Source organism: Protomyctophum bolini, assembly GCF_963924005.1.
Source record: "Protomyctophum bolini genome assembly, chromosome: 22".
NCBI classification, from domain to species: Eukaryota; Metazoa; Chordata; class Actinopteri; order Myctophiformes; family Myctophidae; genus Protomyctophum; species Protomyctophum bolini.
Genome location: NC_137883.1, coordinates 11,593,034 through 11,607,133, shown reverse-complemented (window position 1 = coordinate 11,607,133; position 14,100 = coordinate 11,593,034). Strand labels below are relative to the sequence as shown.

Here is a 14,100-nt window from a genome sequence, read left to right as displayed (position 1 = left end):
TCAATCAATCAATCAATCAATCAATCAAAGGTGTCTGTCTGTGCAGTCACACACAGTGTGCACACCGTAGACTGTAAAAGTGCACACACATGAACATGAACACTGTACACACATATTTGCATTTTCAATTATAATTAAATACTCCAGCCTATTTTAACGCGCATGCGTGTACCACCTGTGTCACGCGAAACCGCATTACACAAATTCATCCCTCTACCTTTCACAACAACAAAGTATTTGGTTTCTTTGCAAACACAACTGGAATGTGTACAACTTACAACTATGAACAATAATCAAAAGCATTGGGGATATTATTTCAGTAAACATAATTGCAATGTAATTTAGATCGATACATTTTTCGTAAAATGTCTCATCTGGGGAGATAACTTGTGGGACTACTTTGCATGCAGCCAGTCAGGCAGACGGAGGCGGAGGAGGACTTCGGTGGGATGGGCTGTGAGGTGTTCAAGATGGCGGCGCCCTGTGGAGTGCGGTTACTCTAACAGGTAAACAGGTCCATTTATTTGCGACTTATTGTTTTAAATGTGATATAATGCATGTATTCAACGTGAGTTGGATGGCGCGCGTTGCCGCAGAGCAGTCACGGGTGTCAAATGGATGATTCTTCATCCTCTACTACTCCTTAGTTGCAGCTAACGTTAGCTGTCAACGGCGATGGTGTGACTGACTTGTTTTTTTCATTAGGAAAATACAGTTAATATCAGACTGACTGATTTCTAACATGTAGTCATGTATTTATTTTTCCTTCGCCGCGGTTTCATAACTGCACGAACGTTGAAGTATGAGTATACCGCTACAATAATGCCAGCAAAGATAATCGGATAAAGTAAAGCGAACCCTGCCCATTGTTCTCTCAGCCAGGGTTGTTTACCAAGCCAGCAGTCCGTGGTCCATTCATATTGCCGAACACTGCTTTAGTTGTGTTTAAAAAAAAATCTATTCTATATGCTTGTTGTTGTCAACATAATGTTTAGAGGAGCTGCAAAGTGTTACCCGCACGGTAATTGCACATGATGTTTTGATCGCCATGAGTCATTTTGGTCGTTTCTTATGCGTCTCTCTCTCTCTCCGTGCAATTATTGCATCTTGTCTGCACAGTGCACACTGAAAAATAAAATTCCGATTAATTTTACTCATGAGAGAATCGACCCCGACCACGGCCTCTTGCCATTATCATTATTATTGAACCTATAATAAATTTAATTATATTAAATTATGCATGGTTGGGGCTTGACATTTTATTGCAGCAGTCTCGGTAATGGTGTGCGTTGACTTCACAATTATGACCTCAGTGACCCTACATTATGAAATGGACTGCCTTGTCAACATTACATGACACATTCAGCCTAACCTTTTAAAATTAAATTAATTATCTATATTGTTTACTACCACTTTCAGAATGTTGCGCTTAAGTTGCAAATTATATATATATATATATATATATATATATATATATATACACACACACACACACGTATGTCATGTATTGCCCTAGAGTGCAACACACACACACACACACACACACACACACACACACACACACACACACACACACACACACACATACATTTTTCATTTATGATCGTCTCTTATGTGGAATTGCCTATAATATGGACTGGATGCATGCGAAAGGAGGCTGTGCGTAACAGCTTGTACACGGCCAAATGCAATTTCCAGTGTTTACATGGAAGTGCTTCGGCAGCATAAAGGTTCTTTGTGTCCCCCGGAGCGTTCCAGAGCTGCCAGGAGTGGCTGCTTGAGGTCACACGCAGGGTGGATCCTGTTTGTGTCACTGGACTGACTGACTGACTGACCGACCATGGGTCCCCGGCCCCGCAAGACACTCAAAGCTACACAACATTCACATTGGCCTAAATCCACTTACAGTACAGTACAGTTACATGTCCCAACTACTAGCCCCATGACGGGGCAGTTAATTGATAACCCAGAAGACGATCGAGATGTGGCTTTTTTCTGTGAACCACGGCTATCTTAAGGCGTTAGCGCCTTCTTGTTCTGATTTGTCATGACACACACACACACACACACACACACACACACACACACACACACACACACACACACACACACACACACACACACACACACACAAACCACTCATTTCTTAATGTCTTGCTTACTGGCCAGAATGGCTAGTCTTACTCTTCACTGGATATTTTAGTATGTAAATACTTTGAGAGCCTCATTGAGATTATGCATCTGTCTGCTCCACTAAAATTATACACTGCTGAAAGAAACGGTCTACGGTACAGCATCTATTATGATCATGCCTGTATGCCAGTGTTGTCTTCATTGACCTGTTTGTCAGGGATTTTAAATTAAGTCTAGAACGCTGGTGAGCTCTCGTCCACTGATTAGTTACTATTGTTAAGCAATATGTAAGGATTGCTTTGTAGTTTGTAACTATTTGGATGGGCATTTGAAATGTCATTCTGGCTTTCTGTTACTTTGGTGAGCTGAGTCACTGCAAATCCAAATGGTATCTCAGAAAACCTGCATAGATTAACTCATTATGACCTATTAAGCCTTGTTAAACCTGTCCTAGATTTATTCTTTTAGAAGATGTTGGTGTGAAGGTTAAGCTAAAGGAAATCAGAATTCAGATTGTATACTACGAAGACTGGCAAGAAAAGATTAGATTCAAGCAAGCACCATAGCAACTTTGAGGTCAAATCATGTCTCAAACAACATTTCTCAGAAATCGTTGTGCTTCTTGTGTGTCAGGTCTGGTGCTTTAAAAGAAAATCATATTTACTCTTTGAATTTGGTGTTAAAACTAAAAGCCCAATGAGTATGCTGTATAAAATAATATTTAGTTGTGGTTGCATATCTTTTCTTCAATTTCTTGTCCTATGTCAAGCAAAATGACAACAGAGAGGCTAGGCATATTCATATTGCATATATATTAGCGTCCGCTAATGTTTGGCAGTGGAATGATGCATGTCTAATACTGACCGATTTGATATGGGTGGAGTAAATGGGGTTAGAGTTAGATATTCACTGTGTCTTGGGCTTGTGAGGCAGAAACTCTTCATACAGGCTCTGGTCCTGTGTACATACCTAGGAATTGGGGTCAACTCATCATGGTCCACTCGGTACATTTCTAGGATATACATCAATGGGAAAAGTTTGACTGTTGGTTGCATTTATACTGGACATCAGAGCAAAAAAAATCCCTATTGATTTTACCATGAACTAATATAAAAGTTTATTGTATTAACCCATTTTGGGTGGGAACCCATTTTGGTGTTAGCATTACGTTATGCTTTAGCTATTTAAAAATGGCAGATCTACAAGCTCATAGCGCGCATCCGAGTGGCGCGCTACGAGCTTGTAGGTCTGCTATTTTTGAAAAATCGACTGACATAGAAACATAGCTTTTTCAGAAAACTGTCATTTTCAAACAGACATTTTTAGAATCTGATCTCAGGTCAGAATGGGTTTAACACTTGACTTGCGTTTCCTGCAGCGGTGCCTGGAGACTGTAAAGGCGGGTGGCCCACTGGCCCTGGGAGCCCTCCAGGCAGGCAGGGAGGGACGTGCTGCGTGAGAGACGCCCCGTACTGCCACCATGGCCAGGGAGCAGCCCAATGTGGCCGACCTCCTCCCGCTTCTGGAAACCTCTGACCTCCGTCAACTAGAAGAGATCAGAGGCGTTGTCAATGAGCACCTCAGCACTGGTAAGACGGTTCACCTGCCTGTGGACACCATTATGATTTTGTGATCCCATGTTGTGCTCTTTTGGTGAGTCGAGCATGTCGCACGTACCAATGTTTATTTACCACTGACTGCCATGCTATAAGATTGTAGATCTGCTATCTTTGAAAAATTGTGAAAACGTGTACAAATCTTTGAATGTACAGTATGTTCTTTCACAGCGAACGTCTCATACCTAGCTATACTTCTGAGGGGCCTCTGGAACAATATATTTTCAGATGGGCGTCGGCGGCCAATTACATATAGTTTTGGGGTTGTTGACATGGAACGTCTAGTCTCAGGTCTCAATGGGTCGATGTTCTTCCCTCCTGCAGAACGAGGGTCCATGCTGCTGAACGTCCTGGTGGACTACTTCTTGGAAACTAACTCTGCCCAGGCCATGCATATCCTCAGTTCCATCAGAGAGCCACACGATAAGGTGAGACCTCGTGTATTAAAGTTGTCAGTCTCCACACTGCCGGACTTTGGTCGTTTGAGATCCATGATGGAGGCCAGAGTGTCTTTTTCTTGGCTAGATCTTGGTTTTCCCTTAAGGATGATCTATACATGGGTGCATGCCGATGTTCCACACGATGTTCCACAAAATGTCTGATCTACAAGGTCACCATGCAATGTGGTGTGAGCTTGTAGTGGTGCCACTGAATCCTTCAGAATAATGGCGATAGAGTGCCAGCCAGATGAACCACTTTCACTTTTCCGTTTCCCAAAAAGCAGGAAGCAAAATTTCCCATTTCTACATCGCGCAGATAGTTATTTCTCTTCAGAAGCGTTAATATTAAAGAGTATTTGAATTGATCAAACTAACAATATGTTGCATCTTCCATAAAAACCTAATGGTCTCCCATATTTCATAAAAGCAAAGGTTAATTCCTCAATCTATGATTTCTTGGAGAACTGGTAGAACAGTAGGAACACTAGGTTTGCATTGTTTAGGAAACGGCACTGGATAATATGTATCTGTAATTAAAGTGTTCTATATGATGACAGCTTAAAGGCACACTTCACCCTTTTTGCAAAAAAATATATGTTAATGACGCTAAATCTTCTAAACGTCATGAACATATTTTTCTTTTGCAAAAAGGGTTTCCCTTTAAGGATGACAGGATAAGGAAAGCAACAGTCAAGCAGTTGTGTATTGGTCATCTTTCACGCTGCTTTACAAATCACTGATGGGGACAAATCCATATTAATTGTGGGCGTCCTTGACATGAAAAAGTATCACTGATATAGCAACATAAGGATTTAGAAGACTGCCTCAGGTCTCAATGGGTTAATCCCTGAGCCCTCTTTATTGCCCCCCTTCTTGAAATGCCAAAGCGGGTGTTTCGAGTGTTTACATGAGCGGACACAGGCCTGAACCTCCCTGTGTGCACATGACCCTTTCCAGACGCATGAATGTAGGCCAACATCATTTATTTCATCCTATTTGGTGTATCTTCCTCGTGGTTTACTAGACCAATGAAATGCACTATTGGTCATTCACAAATCACATCTCCTCCCTTTGGAGCAGCAACTGTACATTGCGCCCAGACACGCACAACTATCACTGAAACACAAAAACAATCCATGATAAACGAGATGGTTAGCCTTGGATTCTGGCAGTAAAGGTCTGCAATCGGTCTGCATAAATACAGTACATGAGCAATCTATCAATGTGAGCATATCACATTTAATCTTAAAACATCAGTTGTCTAGGGATGCAACAGTTGATTTAATCTATTATAAAAAATAATCGATAATTTAATCAAATAATTGATTAGTAATCACTCCCTTTTTCGGGCGTAGGAAAAAAAAAAGAAAAAAAAGAGATAATGGTCCATTTGTGATCCCTAATACAATACGAGAATCTTTTAATGCCCTCACCAGCTAGCATGGAATCCTTTTCGCGTTTGAGTAAGGATGCACTGTGATTGGCCAGTGCACTTGTGAAAGGACAGTATCCACTTTGAGTGGCAGTCGGGGCAAACGCTCTTGCAGGAACATGATGCACTATTCTGTGCCTATCGGGTTGCAACTCGAACGGGGCTGAGGTGCCTAAGCGAACTTCACAACGTTCGACACAGCAACTCGCACGCTTTAGCGCGCCCGGTGGTGTCTCTCGTTGCTCAAGTTCGCTTGAGACGACGCTACTTTATCCCCTACTACTAGTAGGAGTGGGGCGTGACCATTTATTCAAACGCAAAGAAGATTCCACGCTCGCTCCTCACCATGGATCCTCTCAAATAAATCCCAGTCAGTTGTCCAATAGCCTTCTGTCAGTTCCTTCTCTACCAGCTCAGACTACTGCTGAACAGCCCTGGTGGTGGCAGGCTGCGTTCTTAACGTTGGCATACAGCATGTTAATCTCTCTTGTGTTTCCCAAGTCACATACTGAGTGAAGTTTCTCGATAACAATGTTAAAATCTCCAATGACTATTACACACTGAATGTGCTGGAGTGTTGTCAGTAATCCAGCAACAGTAGAGAGGCTGACGTCATTTGCGTGCACCGCTACAGTTGATGGCGGGAACATGGACAATAACTTCTATGTTCAGTTGAGCGAAGATTTCTGCCAAGAGGCATGCCCCAATAATACATTATACTTGCTGTAATTGCAGTAATGTCAAACTGCATCTCTCTCTCTCTCTCTCTCTCTCTCTCCCTCTCTCTCTGTTCATGTTGACATGTTTCGTATGTTGGTGTTAATCAAAAGTGAGCTTTAACTGAATGGCATCTCTTACACAGAACTGTGTGCCGCACTGTGTGGAACAGACAGACCGCAATCTTTATTTAATAAACTTCACTGAGACTAACGCCAACCACAATAATAATGTGACAAATGTTGCTGCTGAAAAATATTTTTTACACGCATGTTGTAATGTTGCAATGCTATCCATACACCGCCTTGACAGCTTGTACATCGATTGGTTTCTCACACTCCATGGCGCTATGCCCACGGCACATAGCCTGAATATGAAAAGCTGCAACCAGCAAAGTACTTGTCTGCTTTTGAGTTGAGTCAAAATAGTCTACTATTGACATTTCGTTTGTTCTAATATTTCTCAAATGACTCTGGGACTGTAGTTTTAAAAATATACCCTCTATTCCTCTAATACCTATACTCTATTTTTGGCACTGTACATTGCTATAAGCAAATGCATCATCTAAAATGTCTCTCTCTTTCTCTCTTTCTCCTTTATTGATCCATAGCACCTTCTGGACAGGATGAACGAGTGTATGGCCAAACAGTCCTGCCGGCTGCCCACCCTCACCCTGCTGGGACATGTCATCCGAAAGCAGCCGTCCTGGATCCACAAGATCGCCCGCTACCCTCTTCTGGTGTCGCTGCTCAAATGCCTCAAGGTATGACCCAATGTCCCACGGTCATTATTATTATAATTATTATATTATGATCAGGTGGTGTTAGAATAATGTGTTTATAATTGTGGTTATTTTTTATTTTATTTAGCATTCTTGTCATCAATGTCTTGTATCTCCACTGATGACTTTTCCCTCTTCCACTGGTGTCAGACTGACACAGATGTGGTGGTCCTGATCACCGGACTGTTGGTGCTGATCACTCTGCTCCCGATGATACCCCAGGCTGGGAAACAACACCTGTGGGAGTTCTTTGACATCTTCGGCCGCCTGGCATCCTGGAACTTGAAGAATCCCGGTATGAAGTGTCCCCGAGTCGCATGCTAAACATGGATCTGGGTGTTAATAATGACTGCTTATAGCGGGGGCACGGTGGCACAGTTGGCAGTGCTGTGGCCTCACAGCTAGAAGGTCCTGGGTTCGATTCCCGCTGGGGGTGTGCTCTCCCCTCCGCGTCATCAGTGGTTGGCGAAAGGGCCTTTCTGTGTGGAGTTTGCATGTTCTTCCCGTGTCCCCTAGGATAGGTACCCCCACAAAAACATAAAAAAGTAATCCTGGTCTCTAAACTACCTCCCCTGGCCAGCAGAATCGTGGGATACGTTATTGCACGTCGGTATACTATGTCTCAATAATGTCACATTTTCTTGAATGTAAGTATTAAGTAAGTAAACCAAGCAAAAGCGGTATGCGCTTTTATTTCATTTTTCAAAAAAAATTGGCATGGCATACTACGTATTTAGCATATAGTGGTAGACTACACCAGTGATAAAAGCTGCTATCCAGAACTTTGTTACTGAATAACACGTTATGTTGACCAATATGGTAGAGTATGTTAACTATGCAGCTTGTCATGCGTTATCGCACCATATGTATGTTGTCTTTGATGTTTTCTTCCATCCCCCAGGGCATGTTTCAGAAGTGTACCTGATACATCTGCACGCCAGCGTCTACTCTCTTTTCCACCGCCTATATGGCATGTACCCCTGCAACTTTGTTTCCTACCTGCGCTCCCACTACAGCATGAAAGAGAACATGGAGACATTTGAGGAAGTTGTGAAGGTCGGTATTGATACTTTGTTTCAATTTCATACTTGGTTGTGCGCCCCTTTTAATCGCACAAAGTGACATTTTCAACAGAAAAGAGTCAAATGCCACTTTTCTCTCCAGTTGAAATTACTTTTGTTGAGTAAGGAACTGTGGAATGTGCCTTTACAGTTCACTTAGAATGGATAACATATGTAAACGCTCTCTCTCTACTCCCCATACATAGCCGATGCTTGAGCATGTTCGTATACATCCAGAATTGGTGACGGGAACCAAGGATCATGAGCTTGACCCCAGCAGGTAACTCCATAACCACTCTAACCTTTTAACTCCATAACCACTCTAACGGCTTTCATTTAGCAAAGTGGCATTCTGTATAACATTGTCCTCTAATTCAGGTGGAAAAAGTTTGAAATCCACGACATCGTCATCGAATGTGCCAAAGTGTCTCTAGATCCCAAGGAGGCCTCGTGTGAAGAGGGCTATGCTGCCATGCCCGAGAACTTTTACTCCCACCTCCAGCTCCGGCCCCAGGACTGCACATCCAGCCCCTACACAGACTTCCACAGTAGCTATGGTGAGGAGGACACAACAGAACATAATGTCAAAGTGCATAGTGCTTCCAAGGTGTACTTTATGACTTCTTCTTCATGACGACTAGTGACCACTAGAAAAATAGTTGTCGGAAGAAGCACAAATGCAGTTGAGTGTAGCTTCAGAGGTTGACATTTTTAAAATCTTCAGATCTCACGCACAAGGAGATCATAGTTAATCTTAAATATGCAGTCTTGTGATGGGAAGCAACACGCAGTGAATAACTCTTTGTGCAGTCAAAACAGGATGTGCATTTGCCTGGTTTGATGTGTTTTTAGTGGGGTTTTTCTGTGTGTTTTTACACTAACATCTATAATGAAATCACATCATGGTATCAAACGTCGGTTTGAGTACAATGTAATGAAAAAAGGTATGTATTTGTAGACGGTGCAGACAGTGTTATGCATTAAGTAATCTGTGGACTATGTTCAAATAAAAGATAAACTACTATGGAATTGCAGACAAAAGCAGGTCTTGATAAAAGCTAATAGTAGCCAAGAGTTGTGTCATCTGCATGTATTTTGCAGGCTAACTAGAGACGTAATGGTCTCATTTAAATATCGTTTTAATCTAACAAAACCTTGAGTGGATTTGTGGTTACCTAGCAACATATCTAGGAAAAAGAAAGCGACACTGCTTTACACTTGAAGATAAAATGTGTTAATGAGGCCAACCTTTTGGTGAAAATGACCTTCAGAACAATGGCCAACCTTTTCTGGTCAGGGCCCACTTGAAAACCTCCACAGTGTTTCCTATCTGACCACTGTTTTATAAATCTCAACAGTGTTTGCGTCCCACCCACCTGACCACTGTTTTAAGTGCACATATGGGTGGACCATGTGCATTGTCGGCGTGTTTATTTGAACAATTAATCAATCCATTGTTTATGATAAACATGAGCCCTGACCCACAGGTTGGGAATCGCTGAGATTGAACGAAAGGTTGAGAGAAAGGTTCCATTTCTATTTAGAAAAATGTCCAGGAGGATAGCAAACAAATGTAAACGCAAATGTAAGTTGATTTCCCCATGTTGCTGCAGATATCATGGTTGTAAACTTGAACAGAGGAAGAATTGATTTTTGAGCACGAATTTTAGCATGGCTAAATATACAGTACTATTGAATGTTTCTGTCTTAACATCAACAGGAAGCTCTTCCTCAACACCCTTCTCCACTCCACGACAGCCACTACTCCCACCCCTGTCCTTGCCCCCTTTCTCAGGGACACAGCCCTCGTCCTACCGTAGCCCACCCACCTCCAGGCGGCAGGTAGGGACAGCCGTTTATTAGCCAGATTACTGTATGTTCTTTGGTTCATCAACAAGAGCATGAGCAGTTTGTGTCCCTAAACGTGGATTTGCAGAAGGTAGTTCATTTCTTGTTGTTTGTGTGCAGGGCTGCGTTGTTTACACGCGACATATAAGCTGTGTCAGTGAGTTGGATCGTTCTCCTCTGATCACATGCTCGTCACCCTCCCTCCCGTCTACCAGGCTATCGAATAGCCCCCTTGTTTTCGTAGCGGCAAGGAGGGAGGGAATGCAGAGTGTGGGTGGACAGGGTTTGAGTCATCGAAGCGGGCAAGCTGGCAGGCGGTCGAGTCAGGCTTCAGGAGTAACAAAACATGCCCTCGCCCCCACCCTTGTCCTGCCACCCCTGTGTAGTCTGTCCAAGGGGTTGGTTGCCGTGGCGATGCTGTCTCTCCCTCTATTTCTGGGCCAGCCATGCATGGGGTCTGCTGTGTTTTCTGTCTGGGGACTTGTCAATCTGTTAACTCTCTTCGAACCGAGGCGGAAATCCTGGAGAGGAGAGACAAAAACAACCTAACAAAAATAGGGAGACTTCGATTCCATGCTATCACCGCTTCGAATGAGATAGCCTGTCAGTTCATGGGGTTCAAACGGGTTCAGTTGCTGTTTTCTCTGGCATATGCGGAGGTGAAAAAGATTGAATTCCTTAGCCATAAAGTATGGTTGATGGTGGTACAATGACGTACCGCTTCTTTCATGACTCCTTTCATTCGTTATTCATCCTATTCTTGTAGTTAGAATGATGGTAACGGATATGTAATTATGATAAAGTTAATTATTCCCTATAAAACAAAGAATACTTTTATATAGAAGGCTTTATTTTTAGAACATGTGTTGGAAAGAAACCAATATATCGCGTGCAGACCGTCTCAACCTAAACCCGTGGGTCGCAACCTCACGGGGGGTCGTCAAATTATTTCTGGGGGTTCACCAGATTATTTTCTGAATGTGTAAAACAAATATAGATATTTTATTTTTTTGCAACTGAATGGCTGGAAATGAAGAGTTTACATAGACAATGTACATACAGTACATATATACACTTTAATAATTAAAGCCATAATCATTAACAATTATATCTGGTTTATGTATTTTCTCTATTATTAAGGGCATTGTAAGCCGTCAATTTGTATGGGGGGGATGGGGTGGGGGTCTCGAGACATGGCCAAATCATTTTTTAGGGGTTTTTAAGGTTGATTACTAATACTAATCCTAGATTAGTATACAAGTATAACTCGAGCTTTAGTCAGTATTAGTCTGGAACTCTGGATATTCTATTACCGATACTACTGATATCTTCTAATTATTTTGTTAATGAAGTTGCACTTGACACAGCTGTCGAGGTCAACCTTTGAGGGTTGGGCTTCTTTTTTTTGTCTTACTATAAACACATTTGAGTTGTAATATGGTGCTAGTGAAGTTTGGAAGCCATGATTGTGGGGTATATTCTGTCTTAAAGCTACACTATGTAACTTTTCATTTTGTCCAATCTGTATGGTAAATGGTAGACTACAGTATATAACATACACAATTGCAGTGGTTGTGATGTTCTTCCTGCTCTTCTATTGAGACACTTATAACCTGTGGTCTGGGTTAAGCACTAGTGGTTGACACGTGGTAATGCCTGAAGGTCACAAAATTCTGTGTTTTCCCCTGAGCAAATGGGCATGCTCTATTAACTCAGTGGTAAAAAGAGAGCCAGCAACAAAATGTTAACACAGTGTAGCTTTAATGTTGTCCATTAATTTGTATGTCCCCTCGTCAGAACTCCAGCTGTGAACTGAACTCATGCGGGGGTAAGGACTCGCTGTGGAGCCCCTCCTCCTTGTGTGGCATGGCCACGCCCCCTTCCTCCAGGGGAATGTCGCCCAATTTGGAGCTCTCCCACAGTGCCTCTCACCTCCCCGGACGTTTCCAGTCCACCTCAGGTCAGAGTTCATCTTTAAAACCCATTAAGACCCGAGACCAGATTCTACAAAAAATGTCTTCTTAAAATCCTGACAGTTTTCTGAAAAACCTATGTTTCTGTGGCAGTGGTTCTCAAACCTTTTCATGTCAAGGACCCCCAGAATGATATGTAATTGGCCGCAGACCCCCATCTCGAAATATGATGTTCCAGGGACCTCCCAGAAGCAAAGATTTTATATATATATTCAAAGATTTACACACGTTTTCAAGATTTTTCAAAAATAGAAGACATAGCTTGTAGCACGACACTCTGCTATTCATATAAACTAAATAGAAATGTAATAATATATATATTATTTTTATTGTAGTTCTAGTTAGTGAAGTTTTTCTCTTGACTCAAACTCATGTTGTGTTTTTTTGCCCAGCAGGAGGTAAAGGTACACCTGCTTCCAGCACTCCAGCCACCACCTCACCACCCCCGACCCTGTCGGACGACTTTCCCATCATCTCCCTGCCTTCTAACACTGTCCAGTCTAGTCCACCAAGAAAGGTACCGCATGCCTTCGCATGATTTCACACTTTTCTTCCACACATTTGTCTGACTCGGGAAACTCAACGTTTTATTTATGTTTTGTGAGCTTGTAGATCTGATATGTTCTCACTAGGCAGTAGGCACACAGGACTCTTTTACGTTGTGAGCTTGTAGATTTGCTATTTTTGGGGGCCTAAATGAAGACGAGGCCCAGTACACACAGTGTCTGTGGTGGGGTTTATGAATATATAACCAAAGAAAAAAAGCTTGTAAATAAATAAATAACTCGGTGCCAGAAGTGTACCTCCCAGCCCTGGCAGAGTAGTTCTGGAGTAGTACCTCCAACGGATTGTGTGCCCCTGGTTTTTCCCTAATGGGACTGATTGAGGGTAGCTACTGGGACGTAAGTCGGGACTTGATCACTCCTGGCTGGGTCGCCTGATTGAGGGGTATGATGATGCGAGACCCACTGAGGATACGTCCCAGGTGCATCCATGAAATGTTTTTTGTTACTCCATCGGATATCATCGCTCTATGTCCATATTATTATAATTTTAATTTCTATTCGTAAATGAATATCCTACTTTGGCCTACTTTGTCAGACTGTTGTGATGTGATGCATTGTGAGCATGTAGTAGATGGACAACTTTTGAAACATTTTGGGAGTGAAAGTGGTTAAGTCTGCCTGTGGGGTTGGCTGAGCTTCGGCAGGTACTGTGACGCGATTCCTACTCCAAACAAAACCAGACAACTTGTTGCTGTTAAGGTGATTTTATTAACTCAAAATATAAAGGTCCAAAAAATGTTGGGTACTGAAACGGTCGGGTCAATAGAAGATTTTCTCACCGACCCCCTTCACTCACTGACTGCCTAGCTGCCCGACACACAACATAAATGATAAGATAATTAGGAGACACGCAACTGGAGCTAATAAATCAATTCGAAAATGAGACATTAAAACAAAGCGTTTGTGTTTTTATTATCTCTGTTCAACTCAACCATGTGTTGAACAGAGTGCAGAGCATGTTTTTCTTTGTTTTTGTTTCTGTGCAGTCTGCTTAGAGATTTGTCTGAAATGATTTATTTTATTCATGAGAACATTGAAAGTCTCTTAACCAATGTGTTCAATTTGGCAATAATTGTTAGGCACATATCCGGTAATAATTCTATGAATTGTTAAACTTTCAGGATCGCCGACCAGGAGATTCTACTAAGCCTGCACTGGTGAGGCAGGAACCAATGAAAGAACCAGAGAAAGGTGGAGGAGAGGTTGCCAACATCAGAGGTTAGTCATTAAGTGAATATTGAATATTTATTGTATAGACTTTTATAGTTCAGATATGCTGCTACATTCTGTATACCCCATTTTTATAAAGTATAAAATAATGTAAGGAACAATGGGGAGGAGGGGGGTGGTTTCCAATGCGCCTCAAGACAATTCCAGACTGGTTCTTCAGTGCATCTCAGGAGCAAGCCTCGTAAGGCACAAAGAAAGAAGGAACTGGAGCAAACTCAGGCAATTGAATTTCTTTCATTAACAAAAAACGTCGTTAATAAAAAAAGTCTTCAATTGTTCTTTAAGTACAATGGTGGCATACAA

At 42.2% G+C, this 14,100-nt stretch overlaps 1 protein-coding gene across 2 annotated transcripts in view; it reads left to right on the top strand.

The window, feature by feature from the left end:
- Nucleotides 1–430: 430 nt before the first annotated feature.
- Nucleotides 431–14,100, top strand: part of tsc1b (TSC complex subunit 1b) — a 30,131-nt gene continuing 16,461 nt past the window's right edge. For both annotated transcript variants that reach the window (XM_080756807.1, XM_080756806.1), the window contains exons 1-12: nt 431–506; nt 3,512–3,722; nt 4,074–4,177; nt 6,949–7,101; nt 7,270–7,414; nt 8,021–8,175; nt 8,387–8,460; nt 8,559–8,737; nt 9,901–10,022; nt 11,826–11,988; nt 12,397–12,518; nt 13,689–13,785. In XM_080756807.1, the coding sequence (XP_080612933.1) occupies nt 3,614–3,722; nt 4,074–4,177; nt 6,949–7,101; nt 7,270–7,414; nt 8,021–8,175; nt 8,387–8,460; nt 8,559–8,737; nt 9,901–10,022; nt 11,826–11,988; nt 12,397–12,518; nt 13,689–13,785 (1,423 nt within the window). In that variant the 5' untranslated portion in view covers nt 431–506; nt 3,512–3,613. The remainder of the gene's footprint in view (nt 507–3,511; nt 3,723–4,073; nt 4,178–6,948; nt 7,102–7,269; nt 7,415–8,020; nt 8,176–8,386; nt 8,461–8,558; nt 8,738–9,900; nt 10,023–11,825; nt 11,989–12,396; nt 12,519–13,688; nt 13,786–14,100) is intronic.